We start from the raw sequence: 26867 nt of genomic DNA on the forward strand, positions 1-26867 counted from the left end.
GATGTTAATCTGGGAGCATGATCTGCTGCAATAATAGTCCGTTTGTTTTTCTGTGGAATGACAGACATTGAATACAATCTCCACCCAGGACAACTAAGACTTATCTACCTTGAATATAGCTGTGACCCAATCCAGTGAACGTCTGTTACCAGCAGGGCTGTAGGAAGTACCAGTTCATTCCTGTCGAAGTTCAATACTGCTATTATTTAACAGTCCAGTGTTTCCTACACAGTGTGGCAGTCAGGTCATTATTTTACCGATTAGTCTTTCAAATCAGGCTTTTATTTAAGTGCTGCATGCAGTGACTGATTTGCTTTGCCACTCTTTGAACATTTATTGGAACTGAGCCTTGTAATGTTATCAATTGTACTTTTCCAAGTCAAAACATCTGCAAAGAAAAAAAAAAAAAAGAAGGTCCATAAGCTCTTTTTACAGTAGTCATTTAAAAAAGGTACATATCTTGTATGTAACAGTCAACAAGCGTGTTCAACACCATGTGTGTAAGCATAGCTTCAACCGCTGGTTTGGATACATTTTGCGTGGCTTTTCATTCATTCCTTCAAAATTAAGGCCTTGCATACACCTTACATAATAAAATATAATTAAAGCTGCCAGACAAACTCATACAGAACAAAAAAAATTGTTTGCACAACGAGTGGCCATGATGTGACGAGTCCTGGTGGAGAAACACACATATAAAACGTCCTGATACCACCCAAGATTTAGATTTCAGACTAAGGGTCAAATGGACTAATAAACCAAATTCAACTCATCAAAGTTGTTTTTGTTTTATTACAAACAAACACAGTACAAAAGCTCTACATATTATTTCATGGTAACATGTTCCTTTATTCCCCTTTGCTGACTCACTTAAAGCTTAGAAAAATATGCCTAAAGGCGAATGAAATTGACTCATTTAACATTTTCAGTATTTTACTTTCTACAAATTCACAGCGCACATAAACATACATTTTCAAAATAAATTGCAAATCAGGATTTATTTACAGTGTGTGGAATAGTAGAAAATTGATTTTTCAGTTCAGACTACAAAGAAATTGAATGGACAAACAATACATGTCCCGTCATGTGCACAGAATGAGACCCACAGTCGGTCTGAGTCCGCTAGTTGAAGAAGAATGGATGTGTGTGACAGTAGCCCTCTCAGGAGAATTCATGTCTTTCAGAGGCAGCTATGAGGGTTGTTAATTAAAGTCCAGTCCCCTGCTCTTCCTCTAGCCTACCTGTGCTTATAGTCCATGCAGGGTGGAGGTGATGATGTCCATGAAGGTGGCCTCCACACAGTAGCAGAGCTGGACATCAGGGTCAGCTCCCCCCAGCTCCTCTGCCATCCTCTGGGGTAAAGTCAGTTTGGAGGAGCCTCCTCCTGGAGCCACAGCGCCCCGAGGCTTCTCCTTCAGATACTGCAGGCCTGAGGCAGGGACAGGACAAACTCCTTATAAATGTCATTATTAAAACTCTGTTATCTCTCTAATGGTCACTGGTCATCTGTCTGCTATTCATTATTAAGCATCCACCTGATTAGACTACAGAGATGTAGAATCTGGTGAGTACCTATATCTAGAAATATTCTTCATGTACCATTCCCACGTGAAATAAAAGTGTAAACATTCACAATGTAACTTTACGCTTTCCTGCCAACGAGTGTGAAGGAGAACAAACAAAACATGTCCACACTATCAAAGCCTTTATCATGTAAACCGTTACTATAAACGCAATTGTGTAAAATGTATTTAGAGGATTCCTTGATAACCATGCCAGTCAATATATACCGTCACTTTATTGTAGAAGATGTTCAAGATAATGACAAATCAATCACTTTGAAAGCCTCAATTGAAATGTAAAGAGAGGCATTTGACACAGCGACTTGTTTAGTTATAAAGACTGTACTTACGTGTGATGAGAGGGTCGATGTCCCTGGCTTTGGTGGCGACGTCGGAGGCACACACCTGCCCCACCTGCACCAGCAGACCTGCGACATCATCGTAGAGCGGAGGGAAGGCCTGGCAGAAGGACACCAGGCACGGCAGGATGGGCATGAAGAAGGAGAAGCGCTTGGCCCGAGTCAGCACTAAAGGAACAAAACACAGTAAACACAGCGGCTAATAGTCTGGTACACACTCTGTGCTCTTGTGTAACAGAGGGAGAAAGCTGCACTGACACCCAGAGACCAGATGGTGGCAGCCAAATGTAGGGATACAAACACCAAGACATGCCGTTTCATGAGAAGCTGATATAATGTGTACAGGCTGCATTGTGAGTCACAGGAAAGTGGATCAAAAGAGGGAGCTACAACCAAAAGCATGAATTCATTAGATGTAGAGAGAAGTTTCTCTGACTGACCTGTAAGCAGGGTGCCCATGACACTGATGGCCAGCCGGGCCACGCTGAGAGACTTGGGCAGCGCGTACTGCGTACACAAGTACGACAGCAACTGGATCGCAAAGATCTGTGAGGACAAACCCATTCAGAACATCTGCACATTTTCATGTAGCGAATATACACTCAGCAGAAAGTACCTAATATAGTTAAAAAACATGTGAGTTTAAGAGAGGCTCTGGCACGAGCCCAGGGCAAGTCTGGGATTTACAGCCAGGAAAGAGAGAAGAAATTGGAGGAGAGGTTGGGGGGCCCTCACCTGCTTCTCCAGCTGGGGCTGGGCCAGCAGCTCCGGGATGAAGTCCAGACAGATATGGATGGAGGGGATGCCTGCCACAGTCAGAGGCAGCAGAGCTTGAGGGTAACCCTGACAGAGAGAGGCGCACAGACAGCAGACATAAATCTTCGCATAACAAAACAAGAATGATAAAGAAGGTTTAAAAAAGTCAGTTCATTCAAGTACTTGAATATGAAACATGTTTAAACAGCAGCTTCTGCTTGGCAGTGTGGAGGGGGGGGGGGGGGGGGGGGGGGATTAGCATAGCAGGGGGAGAGGATTGGTTTGATGAAGTCCACCATATGGCTTACAGCTAATGCCATGGCACAATGTGATGATAACTAATGGGGTCAACATGACTGTGAATAACTAAATGACTCAAAGGTATTTTCAGAACTAAGGCAGGTCGACTATTTAAACAACAGGTATTTGCATGAGAACATTCCTTTCTTATGGCGAAAGCAAGAGAACGTAATCACGCAGTCATGTCATTATTAAGGACTGTCATAAAGGGCCTGAGCAACACACTCTCTTTTATGTGACTCTATATTTCTATCTGCCAGCCTTCCAACTGCCACAGTAACACAACAAATAATACAACTTCATCTTCCTCCCATGTATTACCTGAAAGTGGACCAACTTGGCAATGTTGGGGTCAGCGATGAACATCTGATGCAGCAGACAGCAGATGAGACACTGCACCTCCCTCAAGTCACTGAGCAGGCCTCCCTCTGGCTCTTCGTCCTCCACGCCCCCCCTGGCTCGGGGCCCCAGGCTTCCCTGTTTCGATTTCCCTGGCACGGAGCCCCTAATGCTACTCAGCAGGCTCTCTGTGTTGGCCCCCAGCTGCTGCTCTTCTGAGGTTGGCAGGCACACCTCCAGGAGGAGCTGGACTGCTGCGCTGTCCTGGGGTTTTAGAGAAACAGGTGGTTATCATGGCAAGTGTGAATGGTCATCTTTCATACTCATGCTTTACCAAACACTCAAACCAAAATACATTTTTCTTATATGACTCCTATATTAACTCAACAATATCCGGAGAATAAATTCAAGACATTATCCAGAGTTTCTCTTTCACACATGTAGCGCACAACTGGAGATAGTCCATGTTCTTTGTAACTGGAAAAGGTCTGATTGGTTTTAGAAGATTGACAGTTGGTGAGAGCTACAGGATGCATTAAACGCATTCTTCACTTTTTTTTATTCTTCACTTAAATGATCCTTTCTTTTTCTCGCTGGAACGATTCTTTTCTTCCAATTTACCCCAACGACAAAAGTGATGCCATAAACTTGCCCACTTGATAGTCATGAATACTTGAGTAAGCAGGGTAAATTCTGTTTCTGATGTGTAGATCATCTCAATTCAGATGTTGAATTACCTGCGCAGAGAGAAGGGCGTTCTTCAGCTCCTCCCTGGTGACCTCGGGTGTTTCTGGCTGTCCGGGCACCCCCAGGTTAGAGACCGTCTGGGTCTGCCGATCAAAGTCAGCCGTCTCCTTCAGGTGGCAGTGCAGGTAGGCCTTAGAGGCCAGCAGGTAGCCATTCAGCATGTGAAGGACAATGTCCATCAGAGGAGGACACCTGGCATGTACAAATAGACATTTCATGTTCCAAAAACAGAAGTGCGTATGGGTGCTTTATAGATATCCAAATATATTCTTTAGTCACCTGTACACCCTTTGATCGCAGCGCAGCACGATGAGAGGGTCCACCATCAGGTCGTTCTGAGTGTACTTCTGCTGATGGAGCAGCTTTGCTGACGGTTGGAGGGCGTTCACTGTCATCACCCACAACCTGCAACACATCACTTTTAGCTTTCTGGTTGAGTAATATAGTAAACCAAAAAAAAGAATCACTCAATTTCAAATTAAGATACAGTATCTAACATTAATTAGGTCTAACATATACAAAGAATATATCACATAATGAGACATTATAGCACTTCAGAATCTGAGTACTTTATAGAGTTGCTCCATTTTAGAATAAAATACACATACAACTAAATTATAGAAAACACAAGAAGTTAAAATATGCAATAAAAGATCAATAAAATAGAATAATAATATTTATATAAATTTAAGAAGTTAAGGGACAAATGTGCACATTGTAAAAACTAAAATGAATATGTAAAAATGTGTGTATGCAATGTTGTATTAGCATTAACACAGATTTTCAGGGTATTTTTGGGAAAAACACTTCAGTGAGGCTTTAATTCAGTTACCCACACATTAGCCTGCAGCGGCATGTCCCCCTCATCTCTTATCAGACTGATGATAAACTATAAACAGCAGGCGACTCTTGAAACTCAAAGCCTTCCTGCAGCTTGTACCCTGGCATCCATCAGTGGATCTGTGTGAAATGTGACACTGCTGCCCTCCTGCAGGGTTCACCAGAGCCCAGACCTCTGCAGCATTCAACGCTGTGACAGGGAGTGAGGAAGAGGAGGGGGCACCAACACCATACATCTCCCTCCTGCCCTGAGCCCTTCTTGTTAGAGAACCCTGTTGGATCGATAGGATGTCTGCTCAGAGCTTTGGTATCTGTGCTCCTGTGGGCCCGGGGCAGAGTGAGGGTCACCCCTTCTTCTGTCCGGAGGGTTGGCGCAGGTTGACAGAGTTGTTAGGCTCGATACCTCTGATCTATTCACACAATAATCATTGAGCAGGCAGCCTGGGGTTAAGGCCAACAACTCTTGTTCCACTGGTGTCCATTTATTCCATTTACAGAGTCTCACAGCAGCTTTACGAAGCCTTGGGAGAGATAACCCTAAGCCAAGAACCATCGACTGAAAATACCTACAGTTATAAATCTCACCAGGAGGAAATAATATCACTTCTTCAATAGGTTCAAATGTACTGATGCTACAACGCTGGTATTGTTATTATCTTGTGAGTCTGTGTGTGTGTGTGTGTGTGTGTGTGTGTGTGTGTGTGTGTGTGTGTGTGTGTGTGTGTGTGTCTCTCATCATGGCAACATGTTGCCTTCAAGTTCAAGGCTCAAGGCTTTTATTGGTCATACGAACATAGCTACAGTGTAGTTATGACGATGAAAATCTTAGGTCCCAGGCTCCTCCAACAGCCTTTGAAGCAGGATGAGGTCACAACATTTAATGGGTGTGCAGTTGAGATTTTTGTATACTATTTCTCTCATCAAGTTCAGCAAAGATCCCAAATACTGATTCAAAGATTAGAAATGCAAGACACTTATTTGGACTGAAAACCCAAATGATGACATTAATTAAAAAGGCATACCAATAAAGCCCTAAGGCAAAAAGAATACACTATCAACTTGGCAAACTAAATGATTTGGGTCTTAAACAACCTTTAAAACTTGCTCAACCTAATTGGCTCCACTTTCCAAATAACTGTGACGGATATTTCCCATGTGACATTCAGTGATATTTTCACAAGAGGCTGTCACAGTTAGGTTTTCTATCCTTCGTCACAACATCTTCTCCTGTCCAGAGCACGTACCTGCGAGGCATCACAGTGTTGAGGCCCATCCAGAGCTTGTTGAGGGTCTGCAGTATTCTGCGAGGCACCGCGGGCTCCAGCAGCAGAGCCATGCTGGCTGTGAGGGCCTCTGCATAAGGGATGAGGTCTCCGGGAGAAAGCAGCGTTAGATGCTCCAGGATCCGCATCAGCCTCGGGCTGCTGGATGGTAACTTCTGGAAGGCTATGGGGGGAGGGACAGACCGCTAAATGAATCTTCAAATATGAAGCCAATGTGCACTCCATGAAACCATAGGGATAGAAACCAAAAACTTCAAGAGCATCAATTAGACAGTAGCAACATCTGGCTAACCCTTTTGTTTAAATGGGATTAGGGTTTATACTTAATGGTGGCGTAAGTAAATATATAATCACAGAGTTATCATCCTTTAACATTCATTTACAAAAACTGTGAATCTGTGATGACACATGTCAAATCTACAGAATGACAAAAGGTAGGTCATTAACTAGAGGTTCAGTTCCACACGAATGCAATCACACCTTTTTCCCAAACTCTAATTTGAAACCTCTGTTCATTTCCTATCACAAAGCCCCAGGAGCTATTCTTCTATTCTTACCAGACGTTCCTTTTCATAATTAATCCATGAACTGTCTGTGTTGTCACCATTATTCTCAAGGTTCGTTAAGGTTGTAAAGCAGATATAATTATAATTATATATAATTACACAGTTGTGCATGGTTGTATAAAAAAAGAATGAAATATGAATTTGTGAAGGTGGGTAAGGTGTATACATTAACCTGCATAATGTGTGTGAAACTGATTATCTGTTACACTTTTGCATTTTTGGTCAAATCATTTCTTTTAAAGAAAGAAGAACAGTTACAGCCCAATCCTCTTAACCTTTAAAGTAATAGCCTTTGAGATAAGATTTTAGGCAGATAATACCTGGAACTGTATGATACTGGCTCCTTGGTTTCTCATGTTAAATACTTTTCAAATGTTTCCAATTAACTCTTGTAAGGTTGTTTTGTTTCTATTTACCTTGTTCAAATATGTAGCACAGATGTCATCACATTGCTAGGTCATTGAAGTAGAAACCTACGGGGACTGCGTATCTACAGCCGTGTATTGCATAGCTTTCGGGCTGGTACCTCTGTCTGTTTCTCCAAACTGGGAGGATGACACCTGACATCTACTGTAGGCTTTTACACTTTCTACCTCATATAACACCTTTAAGCTTCTAACCCCCCCCATTTCCCTCATCCTCACCTTGGTGGAGCTGGTTCCGAGTGTATCTGCAGGTATTGCTGGGGAGCATCATCTTCCTCAGCAGGGGCAGAGTGCCAGTCACCTCCTCTTCACACACCCAGTCCTCCACCAGACACAGGTGGGGGTAGTTTGTGGCCAGCAGCCTCAGCAGGGCCGAGTGCAGACCTGGGAACAGAGAGGAGGAAGAAAGTTGTTTGTGAGTTTATAACTAACAATCATTTGGTGTTTTTCTAATTTGTTTACAAGAAGAGATAATGTGCCCGGATTGGATGTTCTTTTAGGTGGAGTAGTGATATCTACTATGAGCATACCATATTCGTAAAGCAAAACAAAGACATAGAAATGTAACAAAACACAAAGTCCTGGTCTCACCTCCCAGCTCCTGCTGCAGTCCCTGTGCCTGGGTAACCAAGTACTTAATGGGGATCTGGTCCATTAAGGCTGCCGAGTAGGACTTTGGCTTCCTCTGCATCATGGCTGAAAACAAGAGTGAAAAGGGGTGAGTGCAGCACATCATTATAAGAGAGGAAATAGAGAAGATGATAACATGCAGCAAGAAAAGGACAAGACGGAGCATAAGTGTTATTATGCAGTGTGAGGACCCCAGAGCTGCTGCGTTAGAGGAGTGGAGGTGATTTTTCATTGACGTGGGTTCATTACCGCTGCTGATGGGCTTCATTACTCCTTTTTTGAAGGCAGCCGGAGCACTTAGGTAAACAACAGCAATTAAAGAGATGGGCAAAAACTCTCATAAATCTGGCCTAATGAAAGGCAAGAGGAGGGCTCATCATGGGAGAGAATACACTCCGACTAGGCTAACTGCTAATGCTCCATCTAACCTACAGCTGTCCTAGTTAGCTCCATTCCCGCAGCCATTGTACTTGGCTCTTTGTCAGCCCTCCATTTATTCTCTATGAAGCAGCCAACATTCGGTGCCAAGAGAGAAAAGGGTGAATGACTGCACACATCCAGAGAGAGAGCATCCCCTAAAACTTAACAGAGGACAAAAGCTGCCTTTCTCCTCTCACTGCCTGACAAATTCCCTCCATCTCACACACAATGCATCCTTCAGCAGAGGAGATGACAAAGAATGCACTTTGGAAAGACAGAAGAAGAGATAATACGAAATAGAAAGGGAGTGAGCCAACAGCACAGTGTGTGGTACACACCCAGTTGTTTGGTGCTCGCCAACAGGTTCTCCTCATAGGACAGGATGTAGTAGAGGATGAGGAGTTGGGTGGTGATGGAGTAGCGCTGCCGTCCTCCTCGACTGCCCTCCCCCTGCTAACCAATGGAAAAAGAGAAGCAAAACAAGGTCTCAATCATTAGCAAATGTGGGGATGGATACTTTCAAAAGATTCACAATATAAGAGTTTCCAGATTGACAATGGACACATATTAGATATGGGTCTTTGTGTTGTTCTATAATACACATTTAAAATATAGTTTATGTTTATAATATGTCCATTTAGCACAACAAGATTTTAAAGGCCTTTATATTTACGGAGGTGAAACGACCAACAGCAAACTCTTTTGCAAAGAGTTAACAATCTAATACTAACTACTAAGAGAAAAATGTTGCCTTTCAACCAATAAAACACAAATACTACTCTCCAGAGGAGCCCAGGGGTTAACTCACCCCAGCGGCGCTCCGGAAGACATTGAGGATCTCCTGCTCAGTGATTGGCTGGTTGGTGGCCTCTGGGTTGGCCTTGGATGCTGGAGTGAGGATGGAGTTAATGTAGGCGTCTATTAGTGGAATCAGTTGGGTGTGGATCGGGGTGGTTGTCTCACAGAGTTGACGATAGATCCAATCCTGGGAGATGCACACAAGGACAGTAAAGATGAGCACAATTAAAAACAGACTAACAAACACTTATCAGCTAGTAGTCAATGAGTGCACAATGCCTACCTTGATGGACACTTTGTGCTTGGTGAAGGCTCGGCTCCGCAGCAGCTGGTAGATGCAGTGGATGGGGAGGAATCCTGTGATGGTGGCACTCAGGTTGTTGGTCACTGCGACCCTCACCGCGTGGGCTGTAACCACCTACACAACAGAAAAAAGTTATCTAAACTGCAAAAATGGTAAACAGACAATGCACAAAAAAAGTATGGTTAGTACAACACCATGATATAATTACAGTGTTTTATAGGGACATTTCATATCATTTTGGCAAGTTGTTTAATTAAAGCTTCTACATTTCAGAGCTTACAGTAGCTCTCCGTGACCCTCCATTATTATGTTTTGATGAGATAATAAGCCTCCACAATTAAACAAATTAAAATGTGAACATTAGAAATAACTGTGAGAAAATGTGCATAAGGATAATAATGTATGTATTTGGCTGTACCGAATAGTTTCAAGCTTCATTCACAATGTTAACATTCAAATTGTAGCATTCTAACAATTAAATATTCCACTGCTTCTCCTTTTTTCTTTGTGTCTTTTCTTTCTATTAAGACCCTATACTTCTGCACAGTTGCAGGTAAACATAAGGCAGAATAAATATTCTTAGTATTATACTATTTGTACAATAATATTCAGTAGTGGTCGCGTAGGATATTTTTCAGACTTCTGTGATAAAATATTTACATAGGAGAGGGATGAAATTTCTTGAAGAACATAAACCACCTCTTTTACTCCACTGCCAAGTCTCAGACATGTCTAACTCCTGAGCTTTGAAAAGATTAAGAGTCATTTGTAAAATTCAACATTTTCTTATCTAACCAAATATTTGCTTCCAAATATATATATATATTTTTGGATCTTTTTTTGGCGATGGCTCTTTTGAGTGTTGGAAATACTTAAATACGTTTTAAAAAAAAAAGTGTTTATTAAACAAAAAAAGGCTAACTAATTTAATAACTTTGTTAGGATTAAGGATTTCATTGACAATTATTAATATTATTTATTACCCTTTTTTGGACATTGAGGTATTTAAATATACAAGCGGACTAACAAAACTTTATTCAATAAAAGCATCAAAACCAGCCATTGTATGTACCTGTTCTGTGAAGATCTCCTGTGTGAAGATAGTCTTCATCTTGCTTAGAGAGCTCGGCTTGATGGCAATCTGTCAAAAGTTGAACAATGACATAGAAAATCAACAATGGTGGGAACATGGGAGAAAGCAACCTGCAGGCTACAGTACTGCTATTTTCTAATTCCCTCCTTTCATATTTCATAAGAAAATTCTACATGGCAGGCACGACATTGAATCGAGAGGCTTGCCCTAGGGGTGGAAACAAACAGGCTCTAAATCCAATGACATTACACATCTTAGCGGAAAATACACAGAGACAGGGAAACTACTTAGCACACAGGCAGGAAACAATAGTGCACTTAATAAGTAATAAAACAGCAAATTGGCCAGAGGGTATGGAGTGCCTTGGTAGATATTTATATACTGTTTCATCATTTTTACTCTTTATATGCACCCCTGCTGCAGAGGAGCCGGTCGCTGGTCAGCCAGACAGATGTATTGATCACTGCTTCCCTGCCTCCCTCCCTCCCACCTAGCACCTTACCTTCATCCCCAAAGTAGAGCACACCAACTCAATAATGGAGCTGAGCTGGTTGCTATGGAAATACATGGCAACCAGTAATAGCATCTCTCCAAAAGAAGCAGATACGCCCGCAGCGCTGTAAGGAGGACACAGATATGCATGCAAGGCAAGTGAGAGAAGATACTTAGAGTTGTCGTTAATCCTGCCTTTTACAAGACTGCATTTTAATAAACTGATTATGCTAGTGGCACACGCACACACCTTCTATCAGCCCGCATCCCCTGAAGTCACTTTAGTCTGTGATGATTTATGCATTATGGAATAGAGTCGAACACTGATATACACTGCTGCAGTTTTCATTTGCTGTTTCGACAGGTTATATAAACTTAATTTTAACATTCCAAAAAAAGAAAAGCTTTGCGGGGTTTATCTCTACCATTAAAAACACAAGTACAGAGGGAGCATTGACGTGTTCCAAATAAACAAAGAACAATCCTATTTAAGTATGAATTCAGACATAAATGCCCCACATTTAACCAGTCAATTGAACTTCTATTGCTCCTTTATTTTATGAATATTGGTTTGAAGGTTCTCAATTAATTGTACATAAACTCTAAAGCAGACCATACAAGTTTTAACTGTGTGCAAGAAAAGTTTCCAAATACTTTTATAATCAGATATTTACCAAAGACAACAACACAGTGCTTTTGCAAGGCTAAAAAGACAATATTATTTGGAATATCAGACAAAGTAAAACCCTGGAAATCTCACAATAAATTCTGACATTTCAGCACAAATGTTTTTTGCGTTATATTAAAACAATGAACAGTATAATCTAGGGTGGTTTTATGATTTCACAACTCCTTAAATTAGCAGAATATAAAAGACACTTATTACTTAAAACACTTTCGCTGTTCTTCAAACTGCATGCACATCCCATATACACCTTCCAGAAATGTTAAGATGTTAAATATTCATTCTAACAATACTGAGCGCTACATTAAAGTGGAGTTAAAATATATGTAAAAAATGTATCTATCATACATATTTTCTAATATAAGTTAAGCATTTAAAAACACACAAAGTAAAAAGTCAACCATGCATAATTCAAGTAAATGTAAAATGGGCCAAAACCAAATGCCTGTCTGATAATACCTCTTTATTACAGAAACTGTAGAGATCCTCCTTACCTCTCAAAGTACTCCTCCTCTTTGATCATCCAGCTGAGCCACATGACCATCAGCTGCTCCTGCTCCGGAGTGCTGGACACAAACAAAGAGATGATAATGCTCACACTGCATACAACAAAGTGACAATATTCAAACCTCAAAGATGCAGAGTGGACTCAAGACTGCTGTTAGCTGGATAGGGTGTGTGATCCCAACCAACTGTACATGTGGTTGACTAATAAAACAACTACTTCTGAAAGTGTGAGCCAATGAGGCTTTATGTACCTGACCAGAGTAGGGAAGGCCAGCAGCTTGCAGAAGGACAGAGAGACAAAGCGGACTCCGGCAGGAGTGGCTGGGGGACGGCTGGTCATCAACTGCAAGAGCTGCTCTGCCTCTTCATCTGTGGGTCTGTAGAGGCAGAGCAGTGAGTTTATTATCTTGAAGATGTTAACTTCTCAGAACAACACCAATACTTTAAAAAGATTGTGGAACGAATGGTGAGGGGAACTACATCTTCATGACCTACCTGAGGCCCGCGATGCCCATGAGGGCGCAGTACAGTCGCAGCAGAGCGCTGGCCTTCACCACATGCTCCTCTCTGAGGCCGGAGTACCCTGAGCCGGGCTCCTCCTCCATGCCACTGTTGTTGGGCACGTGGGTGCTCCGTGAGCGCGGCAGGATGGCGACCAACTCCAGCAGCAGCTGTCTGCGCATCTGCCACAGCACCGAGCTGCTCTCTCTCTTCCTCTGGCAGAACAGGGAGGATGACATGGTCAGGATTTATACCAAATGCCTACACTAAGGCTCCTACAGTTCTTTATTATTTTTATATATAAAAATATATAATATATTATATATATATATATATATATATATATATATATATTATTTTACGATAATTGACAAACAATAGATTAACAATATTGTGGAAAGGCAATTTTCTATAAATCAAAGATTTGTCTTTTACATGTTCTAGTGAACAAATCAGGAAAAGCTTAATATGCACACACATACAGAGATAATGTGGTTAAATAATAATAATAGAAAAAACATTAAAGTGAAACAAAAAAATATTATTTGACAGAGAAAGTGTGTGTTAAAAATTATACATCTGTTTAAATAAGCTGCCAGGATTGTCAGCGGATTGAAAGATATATAAAACCATTTAAATATTATGTAACATTTTTCAGAGTTGGCCTAAATATAGGAACATTGAACTTAAAACATGAGAATTAGGAGAGGATGAGACAGTATGGGGTATGACTTAATACAATTGTCCCTTGCTAGAATGGGCAATGCACTCAATGAGGGTCATAACAAGAATAGAAAGACACATTTGTGTGTAAGAATGTGTCCATAGAATTTACAATCAGAGTAGTTAGGATGATGACACGCACATATGAAAGCGGGGCATATTCTGGACTGACGTGATGCTACTCCTAATCAGTGTTGGGTGTAACGCGTTACAAAAGTAACGGAGTTACAGTAATATATTACTTTTTGCTGTAACGAAGTAATGTAACGCATTACTAATGAAATGTGGGTAATATATTACCCGTTACAATGCTCAGTAACGCAGTTACAACACATTTTAACCCGAAATTAAATGGTGTTTTGTTTTTTAAGAATGTACTAACATAGCGAGACATTCCGACACCGGACAAATTGTGCGGGTAGATCAGTAAACCTGGTGTTTACCCTTCAGGCTTCGCGTCGAGATCTTCGGGGAAGTTGAACGTTATGCAACCATTCAAAAAAGAGAACGTAGCGAAAAATACAAACAACAAATTGTGTCAGGTGCGCGTGACCTGCTCCGCTGCGCGTGCATCATTTCCAAAGTGCTTCCACAGCAGTGACACACATCTGATCTGTGGATAATCATTTATACGAAAATGGTTAAAGCAACCATCACTAAACGCCAGCAACACTGCATCTACTGCAGACAGTAGCAACAGGTCAGATGCGGACATCACGTTACCCTCCGTTGTGGACACTAGCTTACTCCCGCCTGACTCGCCAGCCCCGGAGCATCAGTCTTCGTCGCCCGAAACTACGCCGCCCCTCTGTGGCCCGCAGGTGCCAGGTATATCTAAACAACTACCCGCCTGTACAGTGGGGTAAGGTGGTCATTTTGCAGCTTGTGGTATAAAAATAGACAATGGCTAGAATATTAATGTGAAAATAGTACCATATTCTGACATGCCTGTAGAAATGTTGGGTCAAAAATAATGCATACAATAGCACAGATGCCTTCACCACGAATGGCTACAAAAATATCTCATATCCCAAGCTTATTATCAACGAGCTGATGTTGCAGCTGAAATGTTCTCCAGGTCACAAAGTCAACCTCACATGATGATGTGATACCAGTTTTCAAGCACAGTAAATATTCTCTTCCCAGCGTATATGATGGGACCAAGGTAATGATGTAGTAGGCTACATGGTTTTAATAATACTTTTGCCTTTTCAATGTTTGCCATTTCAAACCATGAGCATGGTTTAAATAATATTTGCCTTGATTTACAATATGTTAACCTTCATTATAGTCCTTGACAGCGGTCTGTACTGCTGTATTAACAACGTGTCACATGTTAAGTATTTACAATCAGAATGGAGTATTCAACTAAGCCCTGTAATACAAGTTGTTAGTAGCCTTAAGGGCCTACACAGTTGATATGCTATACCACATTGCCCTTCACTGGATGCATAATGAGCTGCACTAAACTACATTTTAGCATTTAAAATACCTAGCTATTCTTTTGCGGTTATTTTGGTGAAAGTAACTAAAAAGTAACTAAAGTAGTGTAACTCATTACATTTCAGAGACAGTAATATTGTAATGTAACTTATTACTTTCAAAAGAGAGTAATAAGTAATATGTAATATATTAAATTTTGGAAGTAACTTGCCCAACACTGCTCCTAATACATTAATACCTTGTTCTGAATATCTAATCAAAGTTGATAAATCATGTAAACATGAACTAGTTTTAACCCCATTTCATCCAGTAGACTCAGATAAGCTGCTGGCTCCGACATGGTGAGATTGTTGTAACATGCTCCATAAGTACAGCACAACATCTTGTCTTGTCAGCTTACACACAGTTCCTCTGCTCAACATGATGAGACACAATGATTACACATTTAAGCATAACAGATTGGATCTTGCTGCATTACAATCTCCTACATGTTAAACTACTGACCTATATCTGAACCCAGTGTTGTATATACTAGTGTTTGTGTGCGCCCAATTAAAACTGCATTAGATGGAATTAAGAATAAAGCCTCACCTGTTGTCCATTTCGAATGAACATGCTGAACCAGGTACGGACTTTGCTGTTGGTACCCAGCAGGAGACCGCTGACGTAAGAGACGAGGGGACTGACCGCCTCATCTGGAGTATCTGGTCTGTAGTCCAGAGTCAGAGCCACTCCCAGGCCAGGCAGGTGGCACTCCTCCACCTGGAAATACAGTCAATTACATTATTATACTAGTAAATGATTCTCAAGGACTACGTTTTGTTTAAAAAAGGAGGGGAAAAATAAACACTTTACTACTTTAAATGAGTGATGTTAATATATTTTGCAGTACAACTCAATGATAATTGTTTATGTCTTCTATTATAATCAGCAATTAAATATATTTTTTTGTTTTTGTTATTTGATTAACAAATTGGATCTTATGTGTATATGTCTTATTTTAACTGCCTGCTATTTTTTGTATGTATCCAGGTTTCTGCAATTAATTGAAAAATTATAAAAACAAACATCTGGTAAGAATTACGGTTTGACATGAAAGCACACAAACACAACAAAAAATAAATGTTCTGAGAAGTATTACTTTTTGAAAAAGATAAACTCTAGGAGGCAATGGATTAGGATTCAGGAGGTAGATAGCCCAGTGATTATATTAATAGCGTTACTGACCACCATGGCTCTGATGTTGAGGGCCTGCGAGGGGTTCATCTGACAGAGCTGCCTTAGGGCTTCAGTCCTGCGCCGACCACCCACACTCTCCTCATCCTGACGCTCTCCATTCTTGATCAAACCTCGACAAACTGCAAAGGCAGACAAGCACATTTCAATTAACAAGCAGTTCAGAACATCCTTGAAATAGAAAATGTTTTAATGTCATCGCCAAGTCACGTTCCTCCATAATTACCCTAAACTTTAAAATCATGACTTGTTTATCTGCCTGTAAATAAGATTTAACAGCCATCATAAGACCTCTCACTAGTTATTTGCACTTGTCCACAGATGACAGTTTAAGACAAACGGCTTATGGTTGGCAGAGACTATGGAATGAAATACAATTATATTAGTTTCCATTTCTTCCACTTGTGGATTATTTCATATGCTATAAAAGGAGCTAGCGTAGTAAGGTGTGGTTACCAGCTGTCTACCTGACAGGCCTTGATGAAACAAACCCAAAAAGATTTGTGTGAACGCTTTGTAACACACACAAAAAGCTATCGACTTAAGCCTGACTCTCTGTGTGATAAGGCACTGGAGTTGGCGGGTGTTTTATTATAATGTGTCTCTCAAAGCACACTGTGAGCCAAAGCACACAATAATGTTTATCATCATTTGAACACAAACACACACACAGCCTGGGGCCTGGCTAGAAATACAGGATAAAAGGCTAAACCCAGAAAGAAACAATGTGATGTCAACTAAATAGCAATCTGCATATATTTATAATGAAGCTTCTAATGTAATTGTAAGTAACGCCATAATTCTGCCACAGCAGGCACACTACCTAACCATATGAAAATGGTGCTGTCAATTAAACAGCCACTCTATTTCACACTTTTCAACTGACACAATAATGAGAGACAGATGCATTACCTTCATTGAAGCTGTCGGGGACATTGGCAACCAACAGACACAGAAACCAGTCTCCATTGCGGACATGAAGCAAGGCCTCTGCCACATCCACAATGGGGAGCAAGGAAGGCAGTTCTAGGAAAAAAAATATTCAAACAGACAAAGATGTGTCACATACACACACAATCAATCAGACGAGGTCTTTTCAGACTGGTTTAACTAAATATTAGGTTGTTTTTCCAAATATGTCTGTACATTATATATTTACAAACATCATTGTATTAAGCAACATAAAAGTTCCACAAAAAATGAAGGTAAAACTAGTAAGAAGATGAAAATAAGTTTGTTACCTGCTTGTAAAATGCAGAGGACATCAGCTACTTCGTCCAAGTAAACAGGGCTTTCAAAGAGTTCAGACGACTTTAAGAAAAACTCTCCATTCGAGTCTACCACCTGAAAAAAAACAAGGGGACAGAAAACAGTCAGTGTGGATGAATAATTTGTGTAATCTTATTCGATGAAGATGCAAGTATTAATTATCTAATCTTTTGATTTGATTGCAATTCATACTTTTTTATTATTTATGTAATGATTTTATCAGCAAATAAACTGTTTTTATCATCTTATTTATCATTCAAGCTAACTTTATGTTGTTCATGTTGTCACTGAGTCATGTGCGGACCTTATTACCTTATTCATGATAGCCAACAGCTCACTGAGGGTCAGACGGAGTCTCCTGAGGGGATCACTGTGTTCAAACTCCAGGGTCAGGCCATGCTGTAGCTGTGACACCAGGATGCTCTCTCCATTAGAGCCACCTGCTTTATGCCTGGAAGAAAAGACAGCACATTATGTAAACTGCTAAAAAATGTATATGGATAACAGTGATCAGTTGTATTGAGTTGTATGAAGACACAGATGCAGTTAATCTAAAAAATAACCAGACTTTATCAATAATCACCACATGTAAGTTAGATATACCTAAGTTGCTGCTCCTTTCGTGCATCCTGCTCCAAGGCATGAAAGTCAACAGACAGAAGTGCTACTATGGAGTTGACAGCTTCCACTCCAGAGAGCAGGCGGAGGATAAGCTTCTTGTCCTGTGCCCAGGACTGGCTCTGATCAGCTGGAGCACACAGAGCCATCCTCACCAGGCAGGGCAGCAGCAGCCTCAGCTCAGGGTCACTGAGGGCAGCCAGCCGAGACACATCCACCTTCTGCATGGCTTCAAAAGCATAGGAGCTGACAAACTGCAGCCCTGCACTGTCTGCCATCTCTTTGCAATGTAGCCTTGAAGGAAATTACAGACAGACAATTTAGAGCAAATTAAGATGTCATCTGAATGCAAATACAGTGGACAGTCTTCTAGTCTGGGCATTTTGACTTTTAACAACTAAAACTAGATAAAACCAGACATTCAGGGTAGCTTACAGCTGGCAGAAGAGGCTGGGTAAAGTTACATTGTCAAAAGTACCAATGCATTAATTTCTCGATAAGCTAACGTTAGTAAATATTACAATTATAATTCATGTGTAGTCGATCAAAAATGATTAAAAAGTCGTTCCAGTACTTGATAACAGAGTAAGAATATATTGATACGCACACCAAAGAAGCTCCCTACTGAATGTTGCTGCCAATTGTAATATCAGTATAACTTTGCTAACAAAGTATACTGGCTATCACAGATGACTTACCGCAATGTTGATGGTGCTCATGCTAGCTTATACTTGGAAGGTTACATATCGTTAACTTTAACTGAAGTGGAATTTGCTTGCGCCAATACAAGACATTATTCTGATTCATGTGTAGCACTTGTACATGTTTAATATAAATATTTACAGCACAAGTAATATAGTAAAATAAAGCCAACTTCAATTATTATGCTAACTAGCAGTAGCTAACTGGCAGTAGCTAAGACTCATTCACTATCCCATTGAGCGACTCTTAGCATGCTACTAGTCTGCTAACAGCTAGGCTAACATGTCAGGCTCGCGTGTGCCGACTGGTCCCTCTCTACATTTTAAACATTCAATTAAAATACAACAGACAGACACAACCATCTTACCTCTTCTATTAAGATGAAAATTAGTCTTTAAACAAGAAATGTCACCATGTAGGCCTTCAGACCTCGGACTCTGTTGTGTACCGTCAGCCTTAAAAGCTATGGGGGGAGTCCACAGCCAGTGTCAGAGAAAGAAGCTCGTCTTAGCTGTTCCGGTAGGTTGGTTGAAACGTCTTAGTATTTGTATTTTTAACGCTCTGTCTGTTATTGTTTCCACATATCCACTTGGAAATTATCTCTATCTACAGCGATCTCTATGTCAGTGAGATAGCCGGTGTTTTCAGCCCCGTAGAGCAGAGCTAACTGCCCGTATCACTGACAGAGAGCGGAGGCAGGACCACACTCCGGTCCTTACTGCAGATCAACATGTGCTGGGCAATATTGACACCATGAATGATTATGGAGTTTATCTTATTTCCAATATTTAATTTGCAGAACAAAGCAGTTGTTGAGTTGTTCGGCTTCTTGGATAAGGCAACAATCTCCTTATAGTCATACTTTGTGTGTAGACCTCACACAATAGTATCAATATAACAACATTTATCAATCTATTCCCCCAAGTTCTGGTGGCAGAATTGCTTGATATCCATATGATAAAGTTGCAGACATTGATATGTTAAAATATACAATAAACACACCTCATTATGAATGTGTTGCTTTCTAAAAAGAAGTTATAAATTACACCATATTAAGATTGATTATAACATGGAATACTTGGTTTTAGAGGCAAAACAAACATACCAAGTAACGATATGTAACATTTTAGAATTCTGTAGACTATTACCTACCCAGTCACTGACATTCAGTGTAAATTCCACTACATTTCCAAAGGCACATTGACAGCAGTTGCTGAGGGATAGGCTACAGGAAAACGGAGCAGGACCTCTGTGTATCCAAAGGCTGCTGACAGACAGGAAAAATGCAGAAAAAAAATGAATTGCCAGCTGCTACTGCAACACCTCAGGGAAATTCAGCAATTTACAAGTAGGAGTTTTGACTCAATTTATTATGCAGGGTAATCCCAGTGCCTTTTCCACTAGTGCTGTAACGTGTAAGATCTACTTTTTAGTAGCCTACAGATAGTTTAGTAGAAGCATATGGCCAGGCGACTCTGCATCTAACCACGATTTCCCAACATCAAAACATGGCACTGTACTAGAAAATATTTTTCTTAGGGTTTTAGGAAATAATGAATGTATTTACACACGCAACGAAAGACCACATATTGAAGGCCATATAATTAAGCAAGCACACATTGGTACATTTGCATAGTTAACGGCAAAAGCAAAGTAGTTTTCCTCTGAACAGACGTTCCTCTGTGCACAAACAGTGCATATCCACTGGGCAGCCATCCATATCCGGTTACAGCTCATTTACACCACACATTTACTTTCACAATTAAGTAAAATGGGACTGGTCTAAATGTATCTATAACACTGGAGAGGACACTGCCCTTCTGCCATGTGCTCTCATTTTCCTTCCTATAAAAAGTCAAACCTGAGGTCAGCTACATCCAAGAGGTACCAATTGGTACCAATACTTCTCCTTCCGCTCCACAATTGGTGTCCAGAGTCCCCCTCCCCAAAGCAATAATCACAAGCACAGGTAAATAAGTTGACGCACTTTATTCCTAAAACAGAAGCCACACCACCAACTGCTGGCATGGCATTCATATATAATTATTTATATATATATATTGCCGTTTGGTTTTGTGTCTAAATGTGTGGTATAAAATACTATATACAACAATGTACCTCTTTATTTGAACACAGTGAAGTTCATTGCTGTACAAGTCCTCTGTAGCTACAGCTTTGCTGTAAGTCCTTCATGCTTAAAGGCATGAAACATAATTCTCCACTCTTAATTCATCTGTACATTGTGGCAATACAAATATTCTGTCTTCATTACAAAAAATAATACTCTAAAAGCGACCTACTGGGACTTTATTTCATTTTCATGAGATTTTTGTCCTGGTTGTTTTTTTTAATTAAGACGATTACATATATCTTAGACCAATCGCTTTAAAGCAGGAAGGTGATATAAACCTTCTCCATTTTTTATATATAAAAGAGGTTAGGAAATAAGACAAATTATACATTTAAAAACGTACAATAAATAAGATAGATGCAAGCATTTCATTTGGATACTATTTCACCCAAAAGGAATACAAAGGAATTTCAGATCTTAAAAAAAAAAGATCCATTCATGAGTTTTTTTCCTTGATCAAATATGTCCCTTTTCTCCCAATAACTTTACAGATAGACTTGTCTCTTCAAATACAGACTGGCCAGTGACTGTGCTGCCATGCTACATACCGTGACAACCATCTGTCATTCTTTCACGTTCAATAATTGCGACTCTTGCTTCTTTATTCCCTTGTCTGTGTGTGCATGTCTTTGATTCACAGGGACAGGACTTTTTCAGCAGGAACAGCTGACATCTTGGTGCGGGATCCAGCTCCGTACGCTGCTCTGGTTCTTTCTTCAGTCTTGAAGTCTTCTTCTTTGAAATGTTTCTATTATCTATTTCCCTCCCTGTAACAGGCTGTTGGCTACAACATGTTCATGATGAAGTTGTACATCTGGTTGAGCACCACAAAGTTAATAGGTAGACATGATCGTCGGTCCTGCGTGGCCGGGTCACACGTCAGCCAGGAGAGGGCGTTGTACTGCTCCAGCACAAATCTGTTCAGACACACAGATGGAAGTTAGTATTTCATTTGGAGATGTAATGGGATGACACACAGGGTTTAAAAAAAATTCATATATATAGAACAAAATTGTTTATTGTTCTAAATCATCCATCCTAGGCTATAATAAAGAAAGTGCACATCCAGCATTTAAAGCTGTTTCAAACATGTTTAGCTCTTGTACATCGTCATGATTTGTATCAAAAAATACTATTTTAGTCTGTCTAGAATCCCCTTGAAAGCACAGTCAGCAGGTGCTAACTTGACATTAGCGGAGTGTGTTGTTTACCTGAGTACATCTGAGGTCTGATTGGAGTCGAGGGGGTGGGAGTGTTTGCTGTGCAGTAGTTCATCTGATTGCACTGAAGACACATGGAGGTGCAAAGAGGCCTGAGAGAGGGAGCACAGAGAGAGAGGTGGTGTCAATGGCGTTATAATGAAGTTATTAACCTTTTTTATTACATCTCATCTAAATAATTAGACCCCTTTTCACAGAGCAATGAGGCTGGAGCTCATTTCAGAGCCAAGGGTGATCAGTGCAAATCAAAATGAGTTTATGCAGAGGTGTTGGGTTACCACTGGGTTTATAAAGGACCTCATAGCATTATTTTTCTGTATTCACACTGATTAAACAAACACGATGTAACTCATTGATAAGTTCGCTTTTAGAAGTGCTGATAGGCGGATTGTATTTAATTTAGATATAACCAGGCTAACTGTTTTCCACAGTCTTTATGCTAAGCTAATCATATGGCAGCGATAGCTTTATATTCAATTGAGAGATATGAGAGGTATCAATCTTCTGATCTTACTTTAATCAGAAAAGCACATTTTGCGCTATACCTAGGAAAAGTAATTGATATCTCTGCAGTATTTATTGGTCCACTAAGGACCCGTAAGCTTCTTTAAATGTTCCACTAAGGACACTTTAACCAGTCATAGTACATTAGTTAGTCTCAATCACAGTAAAATGTATCATATTGGTATGTATTCTATTTAGACTGGTTTGTTTTCCCACAGCACATATGTGAGCAGACCAAATACATCTTAATCTGATTAAATAACTGATTCAATTATTTTGCTGAATGGTGCGTACAAAAAGGTCAGGGCTAGAGTTGAACTTGCTACTGTAATGACTTTTCAAGTGTCACATTTGTTGTGGACATATTCTGTGGTCTTCGGCCCCAAGATCAAGCAAACACCGGACCAGAACTCAGTCCTCTTCAAAAGCTCCTAATCTTTGTATTTTGGTTCAAGTCTGATAATTGACTCACTGCAATAAAACCACACTATGGATCGAGACCACCTCTTGCAAGTTATCTTATTCCGCCCAGAGTACAATTACTATGTTTTCCACTGCCCTAACAAAATGCACCGGGGCTTTAACTACATTGGAGCTTTATAAAAAAACATACTAAATGCTTGTCAAAGTGCCCTAAACAGTGATTAGTTTCACTAGTTTCTCACAAATCACTTGTGTTAAAAGGTAGAGCTAAGAACAACCTATCATTAAAAACATCAGTGAGAGGAGAAGCAGCGGGTACCTTGAGGAAGAGTGGACACTGGTTCTGGGCTTGCGGACAGGCTGACCAGAACCAGTCAGGTAGGGGACCGACTTTAGCCGTGGAGACAAAGTAGCCAAGTGCCAGGGGCTGCTGCAGAAGATTAGGAACTTCTTCATGAGACTCCATACGGTCTGTACTCTGGCCCTGCAGCAAGATACAAACTCAAAGTTAGCTTTGTTTCAATGTGTCATGACATGGGACATAAAACCGAAGCTTCTTTCAATAGTGCAAGGTATAAGTATATGGCACACACTATGGTCTGTGTGCATGTACAAATTGATTTACCTTACTGCCGTCCCCCCCGTGATGGTAATGAGAGCCGGGGGAGTGAACTGGTGATGTGTTGGGCGAGATGTTGATGATGTCCGGGTCCACAAACTCATTCTCCTGATCCAGCAGGTCAAAGATCCCGATAGCATCAGGCCCATCTGCGGAAATCGGGATAATTATTCAACAGGTCTGCGGGTGATAACCTTTTATTATTTTTTTTACTTATACCCTCTTAGTCTTGGAAAAGCATCCAAATAGTCCTCAGTTCTTATCATAATGTTTTCAGCTAAAATAACATGTATTTCTTTCTGTGGCAATAAACAATATAATTATATAATCATTATGCAATACACAGCCAACATCCATATTATTTGATTTGACCGATGTGACCGATTAAGGAATGTAGGGGACCGCTCTTCAGACTTCTTTCAATACATATATTTGCATAAAGGAAACAAGCTGAAGATGCTTGAGGGTATTTCATATGCATTAATTATGAAGCCACACACTACTATAGAATAGACTCTTAAGAGACTGGAAAAGTAAACAGTAAGGATTAGTAAGCAAACAGTGCATTTTAAAAGGGAAAACACAGGAATTAAAAAGTGTTTAATTTCCAGCAAATAGATGAGCCACACTGTGTTAAAACACAAGAGAATCCTAGGGAAGTAGCACAGGATAGATGAAGGAGCTGACTGACCAGGGTTGGCGTTTAGGATGTCAATGTTGGGGTCGATGTTGGTGTAATTGGAGCTGGCCACTTGGACGAAGGCGGATGTGGGGAAGACGAGGATGTGGGTGCAAGATGTGTCCTGGGGGGTGCTCAGCTGGGACGTCTGCATGTTTAAGGTGGTGCTGCGGCCAAACACTGAGCCCGTCGACACCGAGTCTGATGGGAGGCACAGATGAAGGAGAGAGAAATTGATCAATTAACAGTGCAGCTCAGAAGGATCTTTAGTCTTCTAAATTATGTTCTTTTTTAATTAATAGGAAGGCTTAAAAAATATATATATACAGTATAATATATGACTAGAATGTCTCCCATTTGTCAAGGATATTGACAGCTTGTTTCTAACAGAAACCATGGACCTTTCACTGATTTTAATCGAGTTGATTTTAAAGAAACATACTCATATTAAAATCAAAGTGTTTGGGAGAGAAAAACTCTCTTCGGGATTTAGTGTTTGCAGGCCATTTACATCAACAAAAACCAAATAACATATAGGAAAGGCAAAACCCCCAAAAGCACAATAGGGACCCTTTAAGCCTTGTTCCAAAAACTCTCTTAAATGTATGTTAAGCTATTTAACTGTGATAAACAATTGCAATTTGAGGATAACACTGTCTTAGTAATCTATTTCAGCTTTTTACAAATAAAAGAAGATGTCCTCGGCTCAGCATCGCTCAACACAGTCTTGGTATGATGCACTGACAACCCCCCACTCCTTTCCCAAAATAAACCCATCGATCTGTCTCTCCATCACACCGCATTGAGATCAATGGGCCTCTGAGAGACAGTGCTTTATGAACAAAAGGTACATGATCTCCCCTGCCATCAATCGGCTCCGGACAAGGAGGGGACACGCATTGTGATATGCTGCGGCCATCCATCAAGCCCCGCAGTCACACAGTCAGACATGAACACACCTCTCACTGCCTCTCTTGGAGGAGTAATGCGACTCAGATGAGAAGTGTGCGTTAAAACACACAGTAAGAGTATTTATGATCTTTGTCAATGTGCACACAATTTACCTGGCATGATGATAAATGATCCCTGGGGCTCCATGGCAACTAAGCAAACGCTAAGGATGCTGGGAGTATCTGAGGCCGAGATGCCACACATTCGACACATTTCCTTCAGACGGCGACTCAGGGACTGGAGGTTCCTTCTGCTCAGCAGAATACTCCAGTCTGGAGAATGAAGAGAGGAGAGGAATGAACATCTTGTTTTGAAAACACTTGAATGATAAAAGTATTTCAGCAGGATTATATTTTGCTTCTGAAGCATTTTATATTAACCTAGTCCTCCTTACCTTTTAGCTCTCCGTGTCCTATCCTGCCCAGTCGACCAATCACCACCCTCCAGGGGACTGATGTCATCTGCACCAGTCCCAAGCACCAATCCCACAGCTTCTGCAGGCCCAGCCTCCGAACAGACCCTTTTTTCCTCCGCGCCCTGCAAAACACACATTGATTCACATGTCACAACCACTTTTCAGTAATCACAAAAAACATTATGCTTGGTTTGTTGATAGGAAATCATTCAATCTAAATCATTGTCCAAAAAAACTATTTTCGGAAGTTTGATTGATTTTCAAGATAATCGAGCAAATAGGTAGAACCTTACGATGTATTGAAATCAAACATCGCACTGAGGTGCACTGCCTTTGCATAATCAGATTTTTCATATAGGGCCCTCAAGCATTGGAATATGCTTCCAGCTAAGCTTAAAACATGGTGCAAAGAAATGGTTATTGAGCAAATAGTCTTTTCAACATTAACTAGTGTAATAGTCATTTTGTAAAGTTAAGCTGTTATTTGAATGCTATGTGTGTACCTGCCAATGGTTGCAGATGAAATAGCTACAATTGGAATCATCTCTTCTCTTTTTGAGATAAATACATTTATATGCATCTCTCAGTGGATGTCTGCTCACCACTTCAAGCTCAACCTTGACAAGACTGAACTGCTTTTCCTTCTGGGAAAAGATTGTCCCACTGTTGACCTAACAATCAACATTGGCACCTCTGTTGTTTTCCCCGACTCAGACTGCAAGGAATCTGGGTGTGATCCTAGATAACAAACTGTCCTTCACTGCAAACATCGCTGCTACAACCCGCTGCTGCAGATACACACTTTACAACAGGGATGGGCAACTTTGATGGTGGTGGGGGCCACATCATTGATGTACTGGCCAACAGGGGGCCGCAGATTCACTTGGAACAAACACACACAAACATTCCATGTGTTGTATCAACTTGTATGTAATTATTAACAAATATACTAAGTCTTACATCTTCATTGACATTTTACAATCAAAGGGAACATCCCCAAAAAATGGGAACATCCTCTAATAAGCTCACTAAACAAATATCAGTTCACAGAAATGTTATTTCATTTTTACTAGTGGAATAAAACTATTTTAAACCAGTGGGAAGCACGGAAAATGTGTGTGTATTGAGATTCACCATTAAGATGACATACACATGAAGTCATGAACACTAACCCCGACATTAGTTGTCTAACTTGAACCTAAAACACTTGTAGCCAGTCTCTGCATTCCCCTTATTCCACAATAAGGGGAATGTCAACACGGCCGCACTCTGCTGTTCCTCAGCACCACTCCCCCTCCCTCCCGCTGAAATTATGAATGAAAAGCAT

The 26867-nt window shown here is 40.6% G+C and overlaps 2 protein-coding genes across 5 annotated transcripts in view; both read right to left on the reverse strand.

Annotated features, from left to right (window-relative positions):
* Positions 1-772: 772 nt before the first annotated feature.
* ints2 (integrator complex subunit 2) lies at positions 773-19935 on the reverse strand. 3 transcript variants are annotated; one of them, XM_079648235.1, is made up of 25 exons: positions 19751-19935; positions 17882-18190; positions 17591-17729; positions 17251-17353; positions 16922-17035; positions 16001-16131; positions 15365-15535; positions 12602-12822; positions 12358-12483; positions 12094-12165; positions 10925-11039; positions 10402-10470; positions 9309-9443; positions 9036-9212; positions 8566-8677; positions 7769-7873; positions 7397-7561; positions 6148-6349; positions 4343-4468; positions 4054-4255; positions 3299-3580; positions 2657-2764; positions 2362-2467; positions 1913-2089; positions 773-1429 (listed from the first exon to the last, which is right to left on the reverse strand). In XM_079648235.1, exons 1-25 carry the CDS (start codon positions 19762-19764, stop codon positions 1248-1250), a joined length of 3663 nt encoding a protein of 1220 aa, XP_079504361.1. In that variant the 5' UTR covers positions 19765-19935; the 3' UTR covers positions 773-1247. The 3 variants fall into 3 exon arrangements, with proteins under 3 accessions (XP_079504361.1, XP_079504360.1, XP_079504362.1); XM_079648234.1 differs by having other exon boundaries at positions 8566-8680; positions 19751-19890; XM_079648236.1 differs by lacking the exon at positions 19751-19935 and adding an exon at positions 18966-19334 and having other exon boundaries at positions 8566-8680.
* A 637-nt stretch (positions 19936-20572) lies between these two features.
* The window catches only part of med13a (mediator complex subunit 13a), a 90239-nt gene continuing 83944 nt past the window's right edge, over positions 20573-26867 (reverse strand). For both annotated transcript variants that reach the window (XM_079649093.1, XM_079649094.1), the window contains exons 24-30: positions 25520-25662; positions 25239-25397; positions 24187-24375; positions 23502-23644; positions 23196-23360; positions 21941-22041; positions 20573-21646 (exon numbers count right to left, since the gene is read on the reverse strand). In XM_079649093.1, coding sequence (XP_079505219.1) covers positions 21514-21646; positions 21941-22041; positions 23196-23360; positions 23502-23644; positions 24187-24375; positions 25239-25397; positions 25520-25662 — 1033 coding nt within the window. In that variant the 3' untranslated portion in view covers positions 20573-21513. The remainder of the gene's footprint in view (positions 21647-21940; positions 22042-23195; positions 23361-23501; positions 23645-24186; positions 24376-25238; positions 25398-25519; positions 25663-26867) is intronic.

Source organism: Notothenia rossii, assembly GCF_949606895.1.
Source record: "Notothenia rossii genome assembly, chromosome: 9".
NCBI classification, from domain to species: domain Eukaryota; kingdom Metazoa; phylum Chordata; class Actinopteri; order Perciformes; family Nototheniidae; genus Notothenia; species Notothenia rossii.

What these genes read in the sequence shown, in the direction of transcription:
- ints2 (XM_079648234.1), bottom strand. An exon ending in TGCGATCAAAGGGTGTACAG is followed by an intron (nt 4,256 to 4,342) that starts GTGACTAAAGAA and finishes TGTACATGCCAG; the next exon opens with GTGTCCTCCTCTGATGGACA. An exon ending in CATCGACCCTCTCATCACAC is followed by an intron (nt 1,430 to 1,912) that starts GTAAGTACAGTC and finishes TCCCTGCCTCAG; the next exon opens with GCCTGCAGTATCTGAAGGAG.